The sequence below is a fragment of the Vulpes vulpes genome, chromosome 13, assembly GCF_048418805.1.
Source record: "Vulpes vulpes isolate BD-2025 chromosome 13, VulVul3, whole genome shotgun sequence".
In the NCBI taxonomy this organism is placed as follows: Eukaryota; Metazoa; Chordata; class Mammalia; order Carnivora; family Canidae; genus Vulpes; species Vulpes vulpes.
The window spans coordinates 117,100,053-117,124,677 of NC_132792.1; the positions used below are offsets into that span (position 1 = coordinate 117,100,053).

Here is a 24,625-nt window from a genome sequence, read left to right on the forward strand (position 1 = left end):
CAGTGCTCGCAGAGGTTTCAGCTACTAGGAGAGACCAGAGTAGTGCAGTGTGATGGCAAGGGCCAAGGACAGCTGGGGACTCGGCCTCCTTTCCGTCATGGGGTCAGCAGCTTTCAGAATACCAGCTCCATGTGGAGGAGGAACGGTGAGGGCGTCCAGTCACTATTGCAGTGGAAGGAAAGGGGGTCCCCAAAGCTATCCCATGACTGTAGGGAGCACAGGCACAGCTCCTCCCAACCACCCCTGAACTCCCCCAAACCACCATCCCCACGCCAGCCATGACCAAAGCATGAGCCACAGGAAAGTTTAGAAACCATTCCTTTCTTTATTAAACATAGCTTGCAAGTGATAAATATTACAAAGTTTTTTCTTTTAATCCTTTCTCCAAAAATTAGCTTATTATTTGAATCTGTTACTGCTGAAATGCTCAGCAGCATCTGAAACAGATGGGAGTGTATTTGCCTTTTTGAAAACCAGTTTCTGTTGGTCTTAGTTTTTTCATTTTAATTTCCAAACACAATGCAGAAAATCAGAATGAGTTAAAAAAAAGGAAACTTAGAGCCTGTGCAAAAGGGTCTTGCCCCCCCACCCCCATTCAGAGAGGCCCATCCCGCCCCAGCCCTGCTCCCCGCCCCGCCCCCACTCTGCCCCACCTTCACCAGGCCTCAGTCACCTTCCTGGATCCTCCCCAGGATCCACCCCAGGCTTCCTGGGGCCAGGAGCCTGGAGTGTGGGAGCCTCAGCCCGGGCTGTGGGGTGCCACCTGCAGGGGCTCCCATGAGTTCTGAAGGAGACCAGAACTGGGGTGCATCTGAACTCTGCTACGCGGTCGCCAAGATGGGCAAGTTCTGCACCCTGCAGTTCACCAGGGGTGCAGGTGACTAGACCTGCACCCCGAGGGCCCTATCTGTGGTTGCTTGTGATGGGGCCAAGGGTCTGAGGGCAACGGGGTCACAGGTCTACTGATGTCTAGACATCACTCTTGCTGCCTTTCCTGAAACCAAAGTTGTGGCAGGGGCCTGGCTGCTGTGCAGGGTGCAGTTGCACACACTGCCACCTTGACACCTCAGTTCCGCACCTTGTCGATTTGCAGGTGAGGAAGGAAGCACAGGTAGAGTCTCACTCTTGGTGGCCAGATGATCTCCCCTGTCACTTCACAAATAAGAAAACCGAGACCTGGGAAATGAACTCTACCAAAGGTTACATAGCAAGGTAGTGGGAAAGCCTAGGACCAGCCCCCCAGGGTCTCCGGACAGTGCTGTCACCCCACCCGTGTGCCCTGGCGCTCCATTCTCTACAGCCCAGACCAGGAGCCCTAGCTTTCATGCTGGCCCACCTCACCCCAATTTACAAAGCCTAAAACTGTGTGCAGATGCATGCGGCTCTGCAGGTGAGGCTTTCTCAGGATGACTTGTTAAAATCTTTTCTATCATCCCTTGATAATCTACTCGGAAAGACCCATGGAACTAGGTTCTTTTTTATGGGGTGGGGTGGGGTAAATCCCTTGCATAAGAAAGCTTGACACTGAATTTTGTTATATAGGTATATTGTATATATGCTGATGCAATCAGAGGAAAAAAAACAGTGCAAATACAGTTACAATTCATAATAATACTTGGTTTCAATGCCCCCGGGGACTGCCCCATTCCTCGGCTACCTCCCGACCCCCAGCACTTCCCCACAGTATCCACCTAATGCTGGGGGGCTGGGAGGGGGGCAGGTTAGGGTAGGGAGTGGGCTCTGCCAAGGCAGTGCTGGTGACCCGGAGGACGACTCCAGGGCGGGGAGGCAAGGCACAAATCAGGGGTGGGTGGTGGGGGAGGTGGCATCTCTAAGGAGGGATGGGGTTGGAGCAGCTGCCAGTCTGTGTGCTGGGCCCGGCCCACTCCCCCGCCCCACCCTCCAGAGCCCTGTCTCCCTACCCCCACCCCTTCCCCAGAAACCCTTTTGCACGGATCATACACAAACGGGCACATTACAAAATGACATAACACAGTTTCACAATATCCATGGCGAGGGCTTTTTTTTCTCTTTTTCAGTTTTTTTTTTTTTTTTCTACACAATGTACAATTCCTTTTAAATGGATCAAGAAATAGCTTATATACACGAATGAGTCCTTGTTATAACATCTCGGCAGCAAGTATCAATAAGCTAATGAAAGTCTTGTTGGAGGGCAGGGGAGCCTAGGGCCAGGTGGGGTGGGGTGTGGAGAGGAGGGTTAAGGGGGAGTGCTTGGGAAAGGGACAAAGTAAAATACCAAGAAGCATCTTTACAAAGCGGCTCTATAGCTAAGTCCTTTCAAAGGGGAAAGGAAAGGTAACCAAAGCAGGAAAACATTTATCTTTGTGTCTTAAAAAAAATGGTCTACCATACATACATCCAAAAATGTGGAAAAATACTTATTCCGGGGATGGAGAAAGTCCAGATGCTGTGGTCAAATGACAAAAATAGGAAATGAAAAAAAAAAAAAAAAAAAGACAAATGACCTCTGTCCCTCAGCTTCTCAGCTTTCCCAAAGCTTTCCTGCTCATCTACCCAATTCAGGTGTCTCAGGAGTAAGCCACTGTCTACGAACCACCACCTGCAGAGCCTCTGGATATGGAGGAAGCTGGGCAGAACCAGCAGTGTCCTCGGCCTTCGTGTCCCCGAGCTTCAGAGCACTAGGGGAGAGGCTAACTGAACAGAGTGAGGTTCCTCCTATCATTAGGCATGAGGGTTAGTGTCTATGGGCCCAGCCATCCTCAGGGACTTGAGGGACACAAGGTGATTGGTGATGAAAAACTAGAGAATTAAGGAAGACAGACGGATGGGGGTTGGGAGCAGGGAGGAGGTGGAAGGCTAATACTTCACCATGATTAAGGAAAACTCACCCCCATCACTAATCCCAGGAAAGGATATGAAAAATGGGGAGGAAGGGTAAGAAATCAAACCTCAGCGATTGAGCAAAGGGTCATGGAGCTACACTAGTCAACAAGCAGCCTCTACGCAACTGAGCCCAAGGGAACGAAGAGGGAGGCTCCCACTCCGCCCGTCCTCCTCTGTCCTCCTCCATCGCCCCAGCACCCTGGCAGGCACTCGGCTGGGCATTCCTTCCCCATCACTCCTCTGTCTACACAGCCTACTTCCAAACCCCATTCAAAGGTGGCCTGGCTCCCAAGGAGGAGGCTCGGCTCAGGGCAGGGATCGCCCCCAACCAGACGGTATTGCACATTCTCTGTTCCTTACGCTTAATCTCAAGTGACAGATTTGGGCACCTGGTACCTCCAAAGCTGGGGGAGGGGAGACATAACAGAAATGGCACTTCATCATGGTGGGCGGGGCAAAAGAGGCTGACAGACATGCCACAAGGCAAGATGACTTATAGAGGAAGGAAAAAAAAAAAAAAGCTTCCAATATCGTGGAAGAGAGAAAAGCAAAACCAAACGATTTATCCAGTGCTTTCAAAGCACAGAGGGCAAAGAAAAGATGTAAGAATATATCTTTATATATATATATAATTTTAAAATAATCCCAGACCCAGTTTCATAACCCCCCCTCCCTCTCCCACCACTTACAGTCAGGGGTACCACATTCCCCCTGAAAAATACTCCAAACAGCCCCATCACTATCTGTTACTAGCATCTAGCTTCAGATCACTTCACCACTGGGAGCCCAGACACAGGATGTATCTCTGCTCCTTTATTAAGTGCTCAATGAGTTTGGGGGAAGGGAGGAAAGAAAAAAAACCCAGGAAGGCCCGTAGGGCCAGTAGAGTAACCCGCAGTGGCTCTGGGGTATGGGGAAGGGGACTGAGCCTGATCCCAGCTCCTCCACCACCTCCCCCAATCCCCAGACTTTACGGGGAAGATGTGCAGTTTGTGTGTGTGTGTGTGTTAATTTTAAAAGTGCCTTCTTACTTTAAAAAAATTATTTAATTTTAAAAAATAAAAGTGGGGGAACTTTTCCAGGTGGCTTTCAAGGGCAAAATGCCAAACTCCTCTTCACATCTCTCGGCTCTGAGCAACCCTTCTTGGCACTCTGGCACCTGCTAGAGCTGCAGACACAGGTGAGCGAAACCCCTGCCTTGAAGGGGCTTCCCTAACCTCCAAACCAGCCTGGTCCCTGCCCCCCACAGCCTTCGGGTGTGGGCAGGTGGGATGTTAACCTCCCATCCCCAGAACAGCAACATTGCACAATTCAGTTCATTCTCTACATTAGTAGCGCTTAAGAAAAAGCTGAAAACAACAGAAGAGGAAAATTAATAGTTTGGGGGGGAGGGGAAGACAACTACTACTCTGCACAGAGGGGTCCAGAGCTGGTTTTGATGAGAGATGTCTGGCTCTGAGCAGCTGGTGCGGTGCTCGCGGTGCAGGCCTCCTTGCCTCTCCTCCGGGCACTCAGGGTGGAAGGACAATCTGTCTTTCCTCCTGTCTCACTCAGCATGCCTGGCCTAACCTCTAGGACACCGGCTAACTCAGGCTGGGAATAGCCATGCCTCTGCATTACAGACAGAGAGACAGATGGGGCTGTGCTTCCCAGAGATTAGTATTGAAGGCGGGGGATGGGGGGCAGAATTTTACAAAGAAAATAAGATGAAATAATTTTGGGCTAGTTGACCTGGAACAGACTTCCATCTTCACTGGGACCAGCAGAGCATCCAGGAGGCCAAGACCAGCCTCTGTCCCACCCTGGCTGAACACTAACCTTGTCAACCTGTCCCTCTCCCCGTTCCCTGTGGGTCAGTTCCATGGTGTTTACATTTTAAAGCTTCTCCCTCCAGGCTCTTTCCCTCATTCTTAGAGCCCAACTTCTGTACAAAACACAGCCTCCCAGACCTTCCAGACCAGAGACACCCAGGGCTGATGTCCTTTTTGTTTGATGCTGCTACCTCCCCCGACCCCAGGTTAAGTGCATTAAAAACTTCTGCCCCCAACACTCCCAGTCATGTCCCCTCGGGGACACCCTGCCCAGCAATGCTCCTGTCGTTTATCTGAATGTCATCTGTGTTTAAAAAAAAAAAAAAAGGGCAAAAGAAAAAAATAAAAATATTGAGGGAAAATAAAAAGGCTTAACTGTCCACTGAACAAAGGGAGGACACACAACATCATTAAAAATGACAATAATTATAGCATAAAAACTTTAGAAACACACGTCAGGGGCTTAGGTGTCTCCCCAGGACCTCACTCTGACCTCTAACAGAGGTAAAGAGCACCTCACTGTGAATGGAAACCGGAGAGAAGACCAGAGCAGCAGGATCGCAGCAGTGAGAGAAGGGGGTGGCGGGGCAGGTGCATGTTCTCCTGTTGATTTCTACGTTTGTCTTCTGTTTCTCTGTTTTGTTTTCCGTGTATGGTAGGCACCAGTACAGGCACTGCATGCGACGGAAGTTGGGGACCATGGGAGAGAGGGGGCAAAGGGTTCGAGGCTGGGGCAGCACAAGAGGACAGGCGTTATTTCTGCCCGCTGATGGACTGCGCTATAGACCGGGGAGGGATCATGTCTAAAAGGTACTCCCGCTGTCGGTCTGCCAAACTGGGAGCTTTGTGTCCTCCAATGCCGGTGTTCAAGTATGCAATATTGACACCTGGACCCAGGAGACAAAAGCGGGGAGGGGAGAGGGCAGGCATTAGAAGAGGAAGCAGCAGCAGCCATCTGCCCCAGCTTTAGGGAAAGGGCATTCTTGACACTTCAGTCCTACCAGGAACACCAGCCACATGGTCTTGATGGGATGGCAGTCAGAGGCACAATGGTGACAGGGGGTTTGCCAAGACAAAGAAGCACTTACAGAATCTGCTCTGGGTTTGGGGCTACCGCTCAAGAAGACACGTCCCTCCATCACTCAACCAGGAGTGGGACAGCTCACCCTGCTCTTCTCCACATGCCCACTGACAGGGCGCACCAAACAGCAAACTGGTAACGGCAGGGATTGGGCCATGTTCATCACTAAAGCCCTAGGGTGCTCTGGTTTGAATGTATCATGAATTTAGCCAACATATGCCAAATAACAGTGAATGGAGAGGGGTGTAAAGAGCCGACACAGAAGAATAAACTATTCACCCAAAGAGCTGCATCCTAACCAGCTGGTCCCTGAAGAGCTCTTCCCACAGCCCCTCTCACCTGGCATCCCGAGGAGGCCACCTGGCACAGACAGCTGGGGTGCCTGTGCGAAGTTGGACAGCATGGAACGGGCAGAGGTGGGTATGCCACGCTGGAGGCTGCTCTGGGGCTGTGGAGCCTGCAGTGGAGAGCAGACGGTGGATCACAACATTGCAGCCACGGCAGGGATAAGGGGGAAGTAAGGAGATGGGAGGACAGAACCTCACCTGCCGAAGGGTATGATGTCTCATTATGGTGTCTTGTTTACTGACACTGGACACGGCTGGAGCCGCAGTGGGGGACAGGGCAGCCTGCTGCTGAAGTCGCTGTTCAATTTCCTGTTGGGAGTCATCAGGTCAACTTGGCAGGACAGCCCCCAATTTCCTACCCAGAAAACCTAGAGGTTGTCTTCTCTCTGATGCTGCCAGCGATTAAGGGGATATGGAAAAGTCAAGAGTTGGATGGGATGGGTGCACTAAGATCTCTGGGCACAAGGAGCCAACACCGCCTTGCCAGTCAATGGATCTATGTGTCCAGGAAAGCGGACGCTCAGAAGCTGGCAGGAGGGATCCCTTGGTGGCTCAGCGATTTAGCACCTGCCTTCTGCCTAGGGTGTGATCCTGATGTCCCAGGATTGAGTCCCACATCGGGCTTCCTGCATGGAGCCTGCTTCTCCCTCTGTCTGTGTCTCTGCCTCTCTCTCTGTGCCTCTCATGAATAAATAAATAAAATCTTTAAAAAAAACAAACCTTAAAAAAAAAAAAAGCTGGCAGGAGAGGTCTGGATGGTGGCAACCAGCTGATTGATGCGATGAAGTCTGACGAGTTTACTGAAGTTTTTTGACTCCTGTCTACACATTTTCCAGAATATTCATGATGTTACCCAAAGGGGTCTGATGGGTAATGGAGGGGAGATGGGACAGAGAAGGATCCAAGCTTCCCAACACATCTTCCCATCTCTCATATGTTCCGATTCTGTTAACACTATAGGGCATGTCCACTCACCCCATGCCCCTCCTCCCTGACCATGTTACAGTCCACTCTCTCCGCTGTCATCCCCTTGCCAAACATGGACTGTGGAGATTCTGTCTCTCAAAGAGATTTCCAGTTCAGGTTTGAGAAGGAAATGAAGAGTGAATGGAGGGGTTTCTATGGCACCTCTACGGAGAGCCATGTCTCAGCCTCCTATCCCTCCTCACATGCGCCACTCTGTTGTTAGGCTATTGCCCAACCAGAGAATGTCAAATGGAAATGGGAAAACAAAATATAAGGAGAGAAATAGGGAACCCAGACTTTGAGGCCTAGGCCGTTGGGATTGTGGGGATCACACAGACAGCTCCTCTAAACTAGAAGGAACTACCTTTTGGGAAAACCCAACTTGAGCAGGTGGCTAGTGAGAAGTCAGAATTCTTACCTGTTCCTGCTGTAGGGCTTTAACAAAAGCATTTTTCAGCCGGTTGGTGTGTTCAGCCTTTAGAGCCTTCTTCTGGTTGGAGGTCATACACTGCTCACACAGAATCTTACCATTCTTTTCCTGCTTCCAGTGGGGGGTGAAGTCTGTGCGGCATTGAGCACACACAAAGGGTTCAACCCGCAGGAGTGAGGCGCAACTTTTGCCTAGATGCCAACAAAAAGAATAATCAGGGCTTTCACATTTCTCCATCTTCTGTTCCTTCATCAAATGAACTTTTTTTTTTTTTTTAAGATTTTATTTATTCATTCATGAGAGATGGGGGGGGGGGGGGGGCAGAAACACAGGCAGAGGGAGACGCAGGCCCCATGCAGGGAGCCCGATATGGGACTCGATCCCAGGACTCCAGGATCATGCCCTGGGATAAAAAGGCAGGCACCAAACCGCTGAACCACCCAGGGAGCCCTCAAATGAACTTTTTAGAAGGTTATTCTGCTGAATTAAGAAAGAGATTCTACAATTTATTTATACTTTTTAATTTAAAAAATTTTTTTAAGATTTTATTTATTTATTCATGAGAGACACACAGAGACAGGCAGACACAGGCAGAGGGAGAAGCAGGCTCCATGCAGGGAGCCTGATGCAGGATTCAATCCTGGGATTCCAGGATCACGCCCTGGGCCAAAGGCAGGCACTAAACTGCTGAGCCACCCAGGGATCCCTATTTTTATATTTTTAAAGATTTTTATTTATTTACTCATGAGAGACACAGAGAGAAGGCAGAGACATAGGCAGAGGGAGAAGCAGGCTCCGAGCAGGGAGCCCGAAGTGCGATCACACCCTGAAGCACGCTCAACCGCTAAGCCATCCAGGCACCCCGAGATTCTTTTTTTTAAATATATATTTTTAATTATTTATTTTTGATAGTCATACAGAGAGAGAGAGAGAGGCAGAGACACAGGCAGAGGGAGAAGCAGGCTCCATGCACCGGGAGCCTGACGTGGGATTCGATCCCGGGTCTCCAGGATCGCGCCCTGGGCCAAAGGCAGGCGCCAAACCGCTGCGCCACCCAGGGATCCCGCATCCCGAGATTCTACAGTTTAGAAGATACTTTTATTTAATTTGACTGTAACAAGGTCACTGAGGGACTCAGAAATACCGCTCCATGTAAAGACAAGGAAGCAAAGTGTAAGCAGCATGGCTCCTAACAACAAAGCTGGCATAAGAACCCCAGCTCCCTGACTTCTTATTTCAACAAGAAGGAAACATGTTTAATTCCATCCAACTCGGCCAACACTTTGGCTGTTTGGAATCCTTTTACATCAGACTGCACCTATCCCGGGCCCAGACACTTAAAATTTTTAGTTATCAGTGTCCAAATCACACACTTTGTGATCTGTTTATAGTCAATACTGAGTCCTTCAGGCACCTTCCTCTACAGTCAAGTGTTCCGCTAAGTCTATATGTTCAGAAATTCAGGCTTACTAACTTTGGTTGGTGTTAATACTTGATATTCTGGTTCACAGGTTCCACATGGTCATAGTTTATCTCCTTAAGTCTACTTTCTTTCTTTTTAAGATTTTTTAAAAAAGATTTTATTTATTTATTCATGAGAGACACAGGTGAGAGACAGATGAGAGATACAGAGATATAGGCAGAGGGAGAAGCAGACTCCATGCAGGGAGCCCAATGTGGGAATCGATCCTGGGACCGTGGGATTACTCCCTGAGCCAAAGGTGGACGCTCAACTGCTGAGCTACCTAGGCATCCCTTTTTTAAAGATTTTATTTATTTACTCATGAAAGAAACAGAGAGGGCAGCCCTGGTGGTGCAGTGGTTTTGCGCCCCCCTGCAGCCCAAGGTGTGATCCTGGTAGACCCGGAATCAAGTCCCAGGTTGAGCTTCCTGCATGGAGCCTGCTTCTCCCTCTGCCTGTGTCTCTGCCTCTGTGTGTCTCTATGAATGGATAAATAAAATCTTTAAATAAATGAATAAAAATAAATAAATAAATAAATAAATAAATAAATAAATAAATAATAAATAAAATTTTAAAAAAGAAAGAGAGAGAGAGGCAGAGACGTGGAGGAAGAAGCAGGCTCCATGTAGGAAGCCCAATGCAGGACTTGATCCTAGGACCCCAGGATTACTCCCTGAGCTGAAGGCAGATGCTCAACTACTGAGCCACCCAGGTGCCCCTTAAGTCTACTTTTTCAACTGTAAGTGTTCAAATGGCAGGGACTGCTCAATGCCAAACAGACATGGGCATTAAAAATAAGTGTTCAAATTATGCATATTTCATTCTAGGCACCAATGAAAAGAACTAAATATACTGTAAAAAATATACAAGATATACAAATATAGTAAAAATATTAAGCCTAAGCTATACTGACACACGAAAAGTGTTTCTGATGTGCTGCTCCCAAAAAGCCTCTGAATAAGGAACAAGTAGGGACGCCTGGGTGGCTCAGTGGTTGAATGTCTGCCTTTGGCTCAGGGCGTGATCCTGGAGTCCCGGGATTGAGTCCCACATCGAGCTTCCTGCATGGAGCCTGTTTCTCCCTCTGCCTGTGTCTCTGCTTCTGTCTCTCTCTCTCTCATGGATAAAGAAAGAAAATATTAAAAAAAAAAAAAAAAAAAAAGGAACAAGTAAGGAGAGGTTACTGACAGTACACAGTACCGTGTCAATCAGGCTCGGCAGCCTCTTGCTGAAATAAAAGACTGACCAGAGGAAGTAGCCTCACCTTGGCTGTCAATGACACTCTGTACGACTTCCTCCAAGCCCACCATGTAGATGAACTCGCTATTGGCTGCACTAGGCAGGAAGTGAAGCAAGGGAGCAGGAGGTTTAGGGGGTGGGATCTCCAGGAGTGTCTTTTCCAGCTGTTTGCGAAGAGCCAATTTGGCTGCAGCCTGGGAGTTGGCAGCATCGGTCATGGCGCTGGGGCTAGGAAGTGGTGAGGACACTCTGTTCACGGTTCCTGGCTGGATGTGGGAGGCAAGGTTCATATAGATGGCAGAGGATGCTGTGCGCTGGCAGGGAACAGAAGAACTCGACTGCTGGAATGCAGGGAGCACAGGGATCAGTGATGGGATGTGGCAGCAAGGGCCAAGTCTTACTTTCATGGCAGAAAACAGTATCTGAGCCTAGTCTGGATTGTTTACATTTCCCAAAACTCAGAAGATAGGAGGTGTCCAACCTCAATGAAACAGAATTCTAGCACAAGGGAAAGGAGAGTGCCCACAAGTGACAACTGCTAAGAGGAAAATGAGGGGATCTCTTTGCCCTCTGTCCTCATGCCTCTTCCCCAGGCCCTGCTTTCTTCCAGGCAGGTGTCAGCTCGCTGCTGCTCTGCTATGCAGCCTCCCTCGTCTATTCCTATCCTTAGGAAATTCCTCTGTTTCCACTTTCAGGACTGCGGTGAATCCAAGTGCCACCAAAACTACCCTGGGTTGTCCTACAGCTTCTCTATATCCAAAACTTTAAATTCTATGGTTCTTTTAACAGAGAAAGCAAATAAAAGATTTCTCTGTTTCCATATTAGGGCTCTTACCGGTTGGTAATTGATGGCAGGATTCATGTTGGGTGTTGTGGTGCGTACAAGGCCAGGCTTGGGTGGGCCCCGCTGACCCTGGAGCTGAGTTGGGTTTGGTGCAATAACACGTTGAGACATCAACATATGTGGGAGGGTGGTATTGGTCGCTGAACGGATGACACTGTGACCCTGAAGGGGAAGAAGAGGAAATGAAGTCAGAGGGGGTAAAATGCCTATACCACATAGCTGAGTGGAAACGTAGTCAGGCTTGGTAATTTTGTCTAATGATCTATGAAATAAATGTACCATCAATGTAAACCCTAATTAGTGGTATAAGCTATCTAACCCTAGATGGAAAGGGCTAAGCTAGAACTGTCCAGATAAGAAAAATAATAATGGGAAGATGAGGATATTCATGATACGGTGCTACCAAGTGCCACCACACTCCAATCATGCCAGAAGGGACCCACGACAGTAACAGCACCTCTACCATAGTGGGGTTCTTCTATAATGATCACAAAAGTCCCAAACCAGAGATGGGATGGATAGGGATCTCTAATACAAAGACCCTGTGGTGGGCCACATACCTGTAATGTTCTCAGACTCTGTGGTTCAACCCCTTGGGCCCCTGGCCGGGAGGGAAGCTTCGACAGGCCCTGCTGTGCCCCATGAGCAGGAGACGGCTGAACGATGGATGCTGCATTCTGCACAACTGGGGTCTGGGGGAGAGAAAAGACAGTGAAACACAGAAAGAAAGCTGGTACACTCCCAGACCTTTAAAATTTCTTGTTGGGGTGAAGCTTATGTTGACCAAAAGGAAAAATAAGAAAAATGGAACCAAGGCTTTCTTTCTTGATTAAAGCCTAAGATTAAAAAAAATAAATAAAAAAATATATAAACTATTATATATATATAAATATTCTTAGAAACTAAAAAAAACATGGAACCAGAGAAAAATGGACTACCCAACCGAACCTACCCGAGTCAGTCCATTCTCAAACCCACATCCATATTTCTAGGGCATAATACCTTCTGGACCACGTTCTCTTTCTGTAGCTGGCTCTGCCTCAGTTTCTTTAATAGCACCAGCCGGGCTTCTTCCAATCGCAGCTCATCCCTTAGCTGCTTGATGAGCTGCTGCCGTTCTTCCATGCCTTTCCCCTAAGAAAACAGGAGGCAGTTAACTATGGGAGCAGGGACCCAGAGTCCCTTCCTGCAAGATGTTCTCTTCTTCTAGGTTTGATATCATCTTCCACACGAAGCAGAAGGAGCAATGGGGCTGCTATCTTTGTGTCTCTGGAGTCCAGAACAGTGCTTGGAATTTAGCAGGTGCTCAAAAAATGCTTACAGAATGAGAGGAGAGACCACATGTAAATCATAATCAACCAGATTTGCCAAAATAGAAGAATGCTCACAGGGAGACACTGCTTTCCTTTAAAATAATGTTTCTAGGGATATCTGGGTAGCTCAGTGGTTGAGCACCTGCCTCCAGCCCAGGGTGAGATCCTGGAGTTCTGGGATCGAGTCCCATATCGGGCTCCCTGCGTGAGGCCTGCTTCTTCCTCTGCCTGTGTCTCTGCCTCTCTCTCTCTGTCTCTCATGAATAAATAGATAAGAAATCTTTTTTTAATTTTTATTTATTTATTTATTTATTTATTTTTATAATAAATTTATTTTTTATTGGTGTTCAATTTGCCAACATACAGAATAACACCGAGTGCTCATCCCGTCTTTTTATTCATTCATTCATGAGAATACACAATAGATTTTTAATCTATTTATTCATGAGAGAGAGAGAGAGAGAGAGAGAGAGGCAGACACACAGGCAGAGGGAGAAGCAGGCCCCACGCAGGGAGCCCAATATGGGACTCGATCCTGGGTTTCTAGGATCAGGCCCTGGGTTGAAGGCGGCGCTAAACTGCTGAGCTGCCCAATAAATAAAAAATCTTAAAAAAAAAAAAAAAAGTTTCTGGATCTTTTCAAGCCAAGTTTCTTCTAGATATAAAAACTTAGGAATCCCTTCATGTTATAAGAACCAGGATAGAGTGGTTCCAGTCAAGAATTTACGTTATGTGACTTACGAAGTTTTCTTTTCATTTTCTGAAAGATGGATTATACTGAATATGCTTTGTCAAACTGTCTTCTTCACTTGGTTCTAATAGTTCCTTCTAAAAGGAGTGCCTGGCTGGCTCAGTAGGGAGGTGGAGCCTGTGACTCTTGATCTTGAGGTTGTAGATTCAAGCCCCATGCTGGGTGTAGAGGTTACTGAAAAATAAAATCTTTAGGGGAGCCTGGGTGGCTCAGTTGGTTGAGCATCCGACTCTTGATTTCAGCTCAAGTCATGATCTCAGGGGCCATGAGACTGAGCCCCCTGACGGGCTCTGCACACAGTGGGTAGTCTGCTTGAGACTCTCCCTCTCCCTCTGTCCCTCTCCCCACTTATGGTCTAAAATAAAGAAATCTTTTTTCTTAAACTGTTTTTTTTTAAAAAAAGATTTTATTTATTTATTCATGAGACAGAGAGAGAGAGAGAGAGACATAGGCAGAGGGAGAAGCAGGTCCCCTGTGGGGACCCAGATGTGGGACTTGATCCCAGGACTCCAGGATCACACCCTGAGCCAAAGGCAGATGCTCAACCTCTGAGCCACCTAGGCGTCCCCAAAATAAGTAAATCTTTAAAAAATAATATAGGGGGATCCCTGGGTGGCGCAGCGGTTTGGCGCCTGCCTTTGGCCCAGGGCGCGATCCTGGAGACCTGGGATCGAATCCCACGTCGGGCTCCCAGTGCATGGAGCCTGCTTCTCCCTCTGCCTGTGTCTCTGCCTCTCTCTCTCTCTCTCTCTCTGTGACTATCATAAATAAATAAATTAAAAAAAAAAAAATAAAAATAAAAAATAAAAAATAATATAAAGTAAAAATCTTAAGAAAATAAAAAAACTAAAAGGGCATGCCCTTGAGGTTGAGAATCACTTATAAAAAGTTTCATCAATGGGTAATTATTTAATTAAAAAAATAAACTATGAAAAACACAGAACTGGGACTCTTAGAGAACTGAAGAAAATAGAAGAAGCAAACAATGAAGAAAGAAATTTTTTTCTTTCTTCTTCTTCTTCTTCTTCTTTTTTTTTTTTTTTTACCTTAAACATCTCTAGGTTGGCTGCTTTGAGTCTTTCTTCCATTCGGGAACTGGAGCGGGGGCTGGAAGCCTCATTATCAGATAAAACAATGATGTCTGGGGAAGGAGTCAGCCTTCCTCGGTCTGGCTCACTAGACAAGAAAAGAAAAAATTAAGGTATTTCAACAGTGAATGTTCACAGAAAACTTAAAACTTTTTTTCTACACTGAACAAAGAAATCCAATGGAACTTAGGTCTGTCCCAATTCACCAAGGGGACTCAAATCCTAGATGAAGAAGACACTGAAGTGGTGCTAAAGCCTCAGCAAAAGTACTTTCCATCCAAATGCCTTGTGTGGGGACAAGACACACATAGTGACTAGCTCCAAAAATGGGAGTAAGAGATGAGTGTTATGACATTGATTTGAATCAAAATTCTAAATGTTTTCCTTGTATCTCACTCTCCTTTGGGTTGTCTCATTAGTTGTGCAGAGGCTCAAGAAGGAAGACACTAGCTGGAAGGGGGAAGAAGGGCAAAGGCAAAGGCAGGAGAGCTTAGCTGCAGATGGTACACGACTAAAGAAGCAGCTCATATATTGGTGACAACATGGTGCTGGCTATCTAAGAATTTACAAAAGAGATTATATGACCACCCTAATGGTAGTCTGACCTGTCAAGGGTTAAGGTAGAAGAAAGTACTGTAGTCAGCTGCTTGAGGGAATGCATGGTGCTAAGTCTTCTGGAGGATTCAAACTCCAGAACTAGATATATGGAACTTGCATCTACTGGCTAGACTTCTACTTAGCATCTTCCCTCAGCAAGAAAACTCTCCAGAAATGACTCTGAGATCTGGGTCCCTTTATTCTCAATCTTATCAGACAATTATAGTTTTGGTCTTTGGGGGCTAGCTGTCAAAGCATCATACTTGTTTCCCTAAGATGGTAAAAAATGGTACTGAATTCTGGAGATTATAATTGTCTTAGGTTCCCAAATCAATGACATCTTCTAACTCTGATCTCCCAGAACCTACTTCCTTGAGATTTTAGGTGCAGTTAGGAATATACGGATCTAAAGCAATGTGTAGGGGCACCTGGGTGGCTCAGATTACTAAGCGTCTGCCTTCGGCTAAGGTCATGATCCCAGGTCATCGAATTCTTAACATCCACAGATCTTTAGACCTGAGAACCTCTCTACCATTTCTCTACGTCCCCTGTTCCAGCTGTTGGGACACTGATGCCTTTTGAACAGGGCACCCTGGCTAGTTGGGATAAGGATCCAATTTCTCAATAGGGTAAAACAGAATTGGTAAAATCAACCAAATTCAGCTAAGAAAACAGAATACAGGGACAGAGTGACATGCATGACTATACTGGAAACTATTACATTTGTCTGGATTGCTCTATAACCACTGGTTGCACACAGCAAGCTGAAGATGTGGGGTTACAGAAAAAGAAGCCACTAGAGGGAGAAGAGCCCATGTTTCTCTGACCCCGAGTTGCTGGAATAATGGTCAGGCCTGCAGTGTTGGATTTCATTTTCTGGTGATTTCATTTTCCATTTCTATATTCCTTCATCCCTTCCTCCCATCCCAACACTAACACAGGTGACTAATTTCTACTTCTACTTGAATTCCCAGTGTCTATTTACATCAACAATCTGAAGCTCCTTCCATTCTGGTCCTGGCTGGATACATACATCAAGATTATCTCTAAGCTAACAAATTCCTCCTTGCTCAAATGAATGCCACCCACTGCTTCAGGACTGCCCAGCACTAAGACAGGCAGAGACATTCCTGGATGGAGACTGTGGGACTAACCAGCACCTATCGAGAAGTTGTATCTGAGAACAACCCTAACTAAATGATATGTTATTCCTGGATATAAATCAGATCCACATTAGATAGATAATAGTACAGGCAAGACAAAACCCAAGTAAAGTTCTGTTTCATTCTTTGTTTTTTTACTTCTGACTTGAGATTCTGGTCTTACTAATTAATCAAGCTTTCCAGGGACAGAAATTATTTTGCTACTTTCCCAAATATATATGTGATTTACATTATTTGGTGTTCTTAAGTATGAAACTTTACCTGTTGGAGAGAGATTACTAAAACTCTGATTTGTTGCTGACATCACTTATGAGTCAGACTGGCAGATTCCCAAAAGCTGTTACTTCCAATCCTCATTCTAGTAGTAAAAACAACTAAATAGAAAGAAAACTGCCATGTTTCTCTAGCATCCCAGAATATAAGCAGTGGTTTCACACACACCTTATTTCATATACATTATAACCTTCCTGGCAAAAAAATAAATTAAAGGGGATCCCTGGGTGGCGCAGCGGATTGGCGCCTGCCTTTGGCCCAGGGCGCGATCCTGGAAACCCGGGATTGAGTCCCACGTCAGGCTCCCAGTGCATGGAGCCTGCTTCTCCCTCTGCCTGTGTCTCTGCCCCTCTCTCTCTCTCTCTCTCTCTATCATAAATAAATAAAAAAAAAATTTAAAAAAAAATAAATTAATTAAAAATAAATTTAAAAAAGATTTAGGCAATTATGATATGGCTATCACTGATGTCAGGGGCTCTGCATTCTTTCTGCTTTAAAATTGCCTTTTTAAAATCCAGATCAAAGATACTGTTGTTCTCCTTGCTGAATGATCTATCAATCCTGTTCACTCTTATAAAAAGCTTGGGGCTAAGTGGAAATAATTGTCAGTATATCTGGTGAAAGGGGAGAAGTGTCAGGGGCCAATAGAATGGGGATCTAGATAGTTTACATCAATCCTCTTTTCCTGGAGACCATTAAAAACAGTTCCTGGTTTCCAAAGGATCAAGTTTCAAAAGTTCATCCCTCTAAAATAAAAACTGAATGCAAAAAAAAAAAAAAAAAAAAAATGAATGCAATGGTAGAGTTTTCAGCAGTCTTGACTTTTCAACACAGAATTTATTTACCATAATACCAATAATAGTACTACTGACATCTCACCAGAGTGTATAACAATATTTCTACGAAAAATGCACTTTCAGAGTCAATTTGGGATGTGAGGACTCCATCCAACATTTATCCTCTTCCACCTCCCAATTCAAGTAGGATCAGTACTTGCTCCAGAAGGGTGAGGGTGGCTGATGGGCAAGTGGGCTGCTCCGGGGCATGGTCTCACTTATCTGCTTTCTTTTTTCTTAAAAGATCTCAGGATTAATCTATTTTCATAATATTCTGCTGATACTACATATAGCTTCCAAGCTACCCAAGGATTCTTCTCCTTTTATGACCAACTGGTAATTTATCTGAAGTTTCCTAAGGGTTTTAAATGCTATTACCAAGAATAATGATCCCTCATTGGCTGTGGTTTAAAAAAATAATCCAGGGATAGTACTACTAAGTAAACATTAGAAGCTAGAGAAAGAAGCCCAGGTAAGGCTCTAACCCTTCCTTTCTTCCTCCTTCAATCATAAGACAAATTCAGTAAGGCCAGCTAGAGGGCAAGTGGACACTGAAGAGTAATTCTCATGCCCTATCAGCTATATCTGAACTATTAATAAACTGAATGTTCTCAGAGCTAGGGTTGTCCAAGCTATCTATGATTCACTATCCTGGAAATCATCACCCTCAGCCAGGACCTCTTAGCACGTGCTCCACTGTTTCAAGTACTCAGCCTTGACAGACACCAGAAAAAAGTCCTGTGAAAACGTGTGCCTGTGAGAGTGCACACGCACAAGAACGAGTGTATGTGTACAACATATATATGTTTATGCATGTGTGGAAGTTGAAGACAGTGGCACAAACAAACCAAGAATGCAGAGAATTAGCACATGAAGACAATTTCCTTGTTCACACAAGAGGAGCAGGGCCCATCTTTTTGGATGTAACAGAAATGAGGACTCCTTAACAGATTCTGAAACTCTCAGGGTGACTTGAAAGAAAGACTATTGCCCTTCTAAAATGGCCCTAAGATTGGAGTGAAGCCAGTATCATCTCACTTCCAACTGGTATAGCAGCTCTAAGGTGCCTCTCTCATCCAAAAATGACCATTTTATCTTAAGGGTGTTAACTACAGGATTCTCTGAGTGCTAAGCAGATATATGAGGCATTGAGTTTCATTTGGAAGTGAGAAGAATTCATGGTCAAGCCAAATGGCACACATACGTCTTCTTTCAAGAAGCACCTCCTCTCACTGGAATTCATCCCATTTTCACAGGCTTAGTTTTTGAGGAGACCCCACTGCGGGAGGCAGCTGAACCATGCCATACCTCCGCCTTGCACTCATATCCACAGGCTCATCACTGATGTTTTCTTTGCCAGGCCTTCCAGAAGTCCTGTTGTCTCCATGAGGCCTGAGATTCCCATTGAGCTTCTCTTCATAGCCCTTGACACCACTGCTATCCTGTTTGGTAGGCAACTCATGTGGCACCTCAAGATTCGCCAGATCCTTCCGTTTAAGGAGTGCCAGCATTTTCAGGCGTTCCATGGCCTCATGACCCTCCATTTTGAGTCGTTTAGCCAGGACATCATCTCGCTCATCTGCTGGGTCCAAGCTCCGCTTCAACAGGTTCAGGCGAAGAGCATCTTCTGTCATTCTATCCATCCTACAGAAAGGAAAATACAAGTGAGATCAGAACATAGCCCCTTCAACAGTCCATAAGGAACAAGGGTGGGTGGCAGAGGTACTTGGCAGAATTACAGGGGTACCCCGGCTGGTTCAGCTGGTAAAGCCTGCAACTCTTGATCTCAGGGTTGTGAGTTCAATCCCCACACTGAGGGTAGTGCCTACTTAAAAAAAAGATCATAGATACATGGAAGCTTAAAGGTCATGAGCTTACTTACCCTCTATCTTCCCAGAATACCTATACTAAATGAGATTTCTCCACTCAACTTCAGCAGTGGAAAGTAAATTTCAATTACTTTGTAGTCATCGAGGTCCTTACTATATCACCACTACACTCACCTGGATGGTCCATTAAAAGCCTACATCTCTTAGAAACTAAACATTCTTTTGTGACTGGCTTTTTTGTGTCTGTATACTCAAAGTCAGATGACTTGGTTTTAACTATCATACCAAATTCTTCTCCTGGAAAATGACTTTTATGAATAGGAAACTCCTCAGATCACCCAGACAGATCTTCAATTGGTCTATCTTAGGGGAAATATGAGAAAGATGAACTAAACAAAGTGCATTTAATGGAAAGCCTCAGCTGTCTGGATGCAATAAGTCTACATAGATACAGATTCAGTATCTTAAGATACTTGGCTTTAGGGGCGCCTGGCTGGCTCAGTTCAAAAGCACGTGACTCTTGATCACAGGGTTGTGAGTTCAAGCCCATTGGGCATGGAGCTTACTTAGAAACAAACAAAAAAAAGATAACATGGCCTTAATGAAAGACTCAGGTGTTTAGGCTGATAAGAGGTTAATACTTTCTCCACTTACGCAGCAAAATTATTAAAGGCAAGAAAATTATCATTTTCCCTCTCACTTTGATTTTTTATGCTAACAAAATCTAAATGCAGCATTTCTTCCATATTTTTAAATCCAGGGCTGTTTTCCTGGTAGGAAATAACAATAAGGCACTGGAAAGAAAATTTTTTGAGTCATAGAAACATAGGTTCAAACTGCTAATTACTTTTATAAGGTCAAATATTTATTTATTTATTTATTTTTAAATTTTATTTTATTTATTTATGATAGGCACACAGTGAGAGAGAGAGAGAGGCAGAGACACAGGCAGAGGGAGAAGCAGGCTCCATGCACCGGGAGCCTGACGTGGGATTCGATCCCGGGTCTCCAGGATCGCGCCCTGGGCCAAAGGCAGGCGCCAAACCGCTGCGCCACCCAGGGATCCCTAAGGTCAAATATTTAATAAGTTACTTTATCTCCCTAAATTTCAATTTTATCTGTAAAAGTGGGTACTTAGAAGATGACCAACAAAATTTAATTTCTATACCCTAGGATTATGGACTTCTATACCTAAAATAAGAGATCAAGCCCAATAATTCACAGACTCAAATAGCAGGACAGAGAAAACTACCAATGTTAATTGGTGCTCTTGCAAAGAATATTATGTTTGTGCTTGCGGCATCTTCCTTCTTGTAGCAAGGAGTAATATAAGAGCTATTCAATCCCTTCTTGGGTATGGCAAAAACAACAACAATAACAACAAAAAGAAACAGACATTTTGGCTATCAGGAAAAAAGTCAGAAGCCAGAGCTCTGAAATTTTGGGTAATGTCTTTTTTTCTTTCTTTTCTTTCTTTTTTTTTCCCTCCCTCCCTCCCTCCCTTCCTTCTCTCTCTCCCTCCCTCCCTCCCTTCCTTAAAGATTTTATTTACTTATCATGAGAGACACAGAGAGAGAGAGAGGCAGACACACAGGCAGAGGGAGAAGCAGGCACCCCGCAGGGAGCCTGATGCGAGACTCAATTCCAGGACCCCAGGATCACACCCTGAGCCAAAGATGGACACTCAACCATGGAGCCACCCAGGCGCCTTCTTTTTTTGTTTTTCTTTTTAAAAAGATTTTATTTATTTTAGAGAGAGTTGGGGGGGGGGGTGAGTGAGAGAGAGAGACAGCAGTGAGAGTCCGAGCACAAGAAGGGGGAGGGTCAGAGGGAGAAGCAGACTTCCCGCTCAGTGGGGAGCTTGATGTGAGGCTCAATCCTGGGACTACGGGATCGGGATCGTAACCCTGAGCTGAACCAGATATGCTTAACTGACTGAGCCACCCAGATGCCCTTTTTCCTTTTAAAAATAAATAAATAGGGATCCCTGGGTGGCGCAGCGGTTTGGCGCCTAGGCGCCTTTGGCCCAGGGCGCGATCCTGGAGACCCGGGATCGAATCCCACATCAGGCTCCCGGTGCATGGAGCCTGCTTCTCCCTCTGCCTGTGTCTCTGCCTCTCTCTCTCTCACTGTGTTCCTATCATAAATTTAAAAAAAAAAAAAATAAATAAATAAAAATAAAAATAAATAAATAAATAAATAAATAAATATTTATTTATTTATTTATGAGAGAGAGAGAGAGAGAGAGAGAGAGAGAATGAATGAATATGAGTGGAGGTGTGGCAGAAGGAGAAGCAGGTGCTCCGCTGAGCAGGGAGCCTGATGCAGGACTCAATCACAGGACTCTGAGGTCATGACCTGAGCTGATGGCAGATGCTTATTGACTGAGCCACCCAGGCGCCCCTGGGTAATATTTCTTAATTGTTTTTATTTTTTGAAGGTTTTATTTATTCATTCATGAGAGACAGACAGAGAGAGAGAGAGAGAGAGAGAGGCAAAGACATAGAGGAGAAGCAGGCTCCTTGCAGGTAGCCCAATGCAGGATTTGATCCTAGGACCCCAGGATCATGACCTGAGCCAAAGGCAGATGCTCAACCACTGAGCCACCCTTAATTCTCTTTTTAAAAGATCAACTTTATTGAGATGTAATTCACAGATCACACAATCTACCTATTCACAGTGCACATTTTAGGGTGCTGGGTGGCTCAATTGGTCAAGTGGCCAACTCCTGATTTTTGGCTCAGGTCCTGTTCTCATCTTAGTTAGGTACTTGATCTCAAGTACTAAGCCCTGCATTGGGCTCCAAGCTCAGTGAGAAGTCTGCTTGAGGGTTCTCTTCTCTTCCTCTCTCTTTGCCCCTCCCGCGTCTTACGTGTGTACACTCTCAAGTAAATAAATGTAAAAAATAAAGTGCATATCTCATAGGTTATTTTTTCTGTTTTTTAAAGATTTTATTCGTTTATTCATGAGAGATAGGGGGCGGGGGGCAGAGACACAGAGAGAGAAGCAGGCTCCATGCAAGTAGCCCGATGTGGGACTAGATCTGGGACTCCAGGATTATGCCCTGGGCCGAAGGCAAGCGCCAAACCACTGAGCCACCCAGGGATCCCCCCTCATAGGTTTTTAGTATATTCCCAAAGCTGTGTAACCATCACCACGATCAATTATTAGAACATCTTTATCATCTACTCCCTAAAAAACCCATACCTATTATAGCAGTCCTTCTATCCCCATCTCTGTCTTCAACTAATTTACTTTGTCTTTAAATCCACAAAATTTCCCCTTTTATGGGGAGTGGGGGTAGAACCAGGAAGTGTACAAGGGAGGAGGTGCAGAGAGAGACTCTTAAGCAGGCTCCATTCCCAGTGCAGAGCCTTACCAGGAGGCTTGATCTCATGACCAGGAGAGATCATGACCTGAGCCCAAATCAAGAGTTGGATGCTAAACTGACTGAACCACCCAGGTGCCCCTGGACTTTTCACATAGATGGAATCATACAATATGTGGTTTTTTTGTGACTGGCTTCTTTCACTGAGCATCATGTTTTTAAGGTTTGTTCATGTTTGTAGCCTGTGTTAGTACTTTGTATCTTTTTATTTCCAAATGTTATTTCATTTGTATAGATATATTTTGTTTGTCCATTTATCAATTGATGGACATCCCCCCACCACCACTTTTTGCTATTATGAACAATGCTGCTATGCAGTTTTGTGTACAAGTTTTTGTGTGAACACGTTTTTAGTTCTCTTGGGTATAGACTTAGGAGGGAACTGCTGCATGGTAACTCTTTGCTCAACATCTGGATGCAGCACTGGGCTTCTTTCCAGATGGGCTGTACCATCTTTTTAAAAATTTTTAAATATTATTTATGAGAGAGAGAGAGAGAGCAAGAAAGCACGGGCATGAGCTTGGGAAGGGACAGAGTGAGAGGGAAAAGTAGGCTCCCCACAGAGCAGGGAGCCTGATGCAGAGCTTGATCCCAGGACCCTGAGATCATGACAGGAGCTGAAGGCAGAAGCTTCACTGACTGAGCCACCCAGGTGCCCCAAGGCTGTACCATTTTTGGTCCACGCCAGCAGCACATGAGGTTCCAGCTTCTCCATATCCTCTTAGTTCTATTTTAATAGCTTCAGATAGGGGACATATTCTAGAATATACAGTCTTTAGCTACAGGTCCCCCTAAAAATCTGGTATTTTGATGTAATTTCTGAAGTGGTTTACCTTCAAAAATTACCCTCAAAGTGGAAATTGGAAAGCTGAATGCTACAGGTCAAAAGTTAACCTCCATCTCCATGTTAACCGTGTTCCAGGGAACTTGATCAACATCTCATATTGAGAGGACTACTAAGAATCCCATGGGGGGACGCTGGGTGGCTCAGCGGCTGAGGGCAGACTCTGCCTTTGGCTTGGGGCATGTTCCCAGAGTCCGGGGATCGAGTCCCACATCGGGCTCCCTGCATGGAGCCTGCTTCTCCCTCTGCCTGTGTCTCTGCCTCTCTCTCTGTCTTATGAATAAATAAATAAAATCTTAAAATAGGGGCGCCTGGCTGGTTCAGTCAGTAGAGCATGTGTTGCTTAATTAACCTCAGGGTCATAAGCTCAAGCCCCACATTCAGTAAGGAGCCTGCTTAAAATAAAATTTTAAGAAATTCTGTAAAATAAATGTTATATTTTGCTTTTCAACGCCTAACCAAGCCTTGCTTCCTATGGGTTGCTAATGATAACAGCTAATCTTTCTTAAGTACCTACTTAAAAGCCAAACACTCTACTGGGCACTTACCACATGTTCTCATTTAAATCTCCTCAACAAGTTACTAAGTGGTATTATCCCTACTTTACAGTTGGGAAAATGTTAAATTAAGTATCCCCAAGACTATAAAGCCTTTGACAGTGAATCTGGGATTCCTATGGAGGTCTAGTTCACTTCAAAAATCTGTTATTGGGACGCCTGGGTGGCTCAGCAGTTGAGCGCCTGCCTTGGGCCCAGAGCAGGATGCTGGAGTTCCAGGATCGGGTCCCACATCGGGCTCCCCGCAGGGAACCTGCTTCTCCCTCTGCCTACGTCTCTGCCTCTCTGTCTCTGATGAATAAATAAATAAAATCTTAAAAAAAAAAATCTGTTATACAGATTGATTTATCAGAGCTGGATAATCTTAGGATTATGCAGGGTTGCTGACAGCTGGGTGATTTTGGGAAGCAGTGTTGGGTATTCATGAATGTGCATATCCATCCATCCTCCACAAGTACCAAGTATACTATGTACTGCCTTCAGGGTTAGCTGTTAGGAATAAAGGCTAAAAAAGATTAGGTCACTGTCTTTTTACAATTTCATTTTGATAGGGGACAGATGTGCATGTTACTAAACAAAGTACTTGGGTGTTCACATGAACCCATCTCTCTTGCCTTCTTATAGTCTGCTTTTCTTCCTTATATTTCTTTTTTTTAAATATATTTTTTAATTTTTTTATTTATTTATGATAGTCAGAGAGAGAGAGAGGCAGAGACACAGGCAGAGGGAGAAGCAGGCTCCATGCACCGGGAGCCTGATGTGGGACTCGATCCAGGGTCTCCAGGATCGCGCCCTGGGCCAAAGGCAGGTGCCAAACCGCTGCGCCACCCAGGGATCCCCTCTTCCTTATATTTCAATGAAGAGAACAGAATTCAACCACAGGCAAAAAAAGCTAGAAACCTGGGAGATTATCCCTGACCTTCCTGACTTTTAAATCTCGG

At 45.4% G+C, this 24,625-nt stretch overlaps 1 protein-coding gene across 3 annotated transcripts in view; it reads right to left on the reverse strand.

Annotated features, from left to right (window-relative positions):
* Nucleotides 1-301: 301 nt before the first annotated feature.
* Nucleotides 302-24,625, reverse strand: part of GATAD2B (GATA zinc finger domain containing 2B) — a 98,677-nt gene continuing 74,353 nt past the window's right edge. For 2 of the 3 annotated variants that reach the window (XM_072732358.1, XM_072732360.1), the window contains 10 exons: nt 18,375-18,710; nt 14,156-14,285; nt 12,048-12,179; nt 11,606-11,737; nt 11,037-11,207; nt 10,227-10,542; nt 7,489-7,691; nt 6,303-6,413; nt 6,097-6,214; nt 302-5,563 (listed from right to left, as the gene is read on the reverse strand). In XM_072732358.1, the coding sequence (XP_072588459.1) occupies nt 5,430-5,563; nt 6,097-6,214; nt 6,303-6,413; nt 7,489-7,691; nt 10,227-10,542; nt 11,037-11,207; nt 11,606-11,737; nt 12,048-12,179; nt 14,156-14,285; nt 18,375-18,709 (1,782 nt within the window). In that variant the 5' untranslated portion in view covers nt 18,710 and the 3' untranslated portion in view covers nt 302-5,429. The remainder of the gene's footprint in view (nt 5,564-6,096; nt 6,215-6,302; nt 6,414-7,488; nt 7,692-10,226; nt 10,543-11,036; nt 11,208-11,605; nt 11,738-12,047; nt 12,180-14,155; nt 14,286-18,374; nt 18,711-24,625) is intronic. The other variant, XM_072732359.1, reaches the window with a different exon arrangement.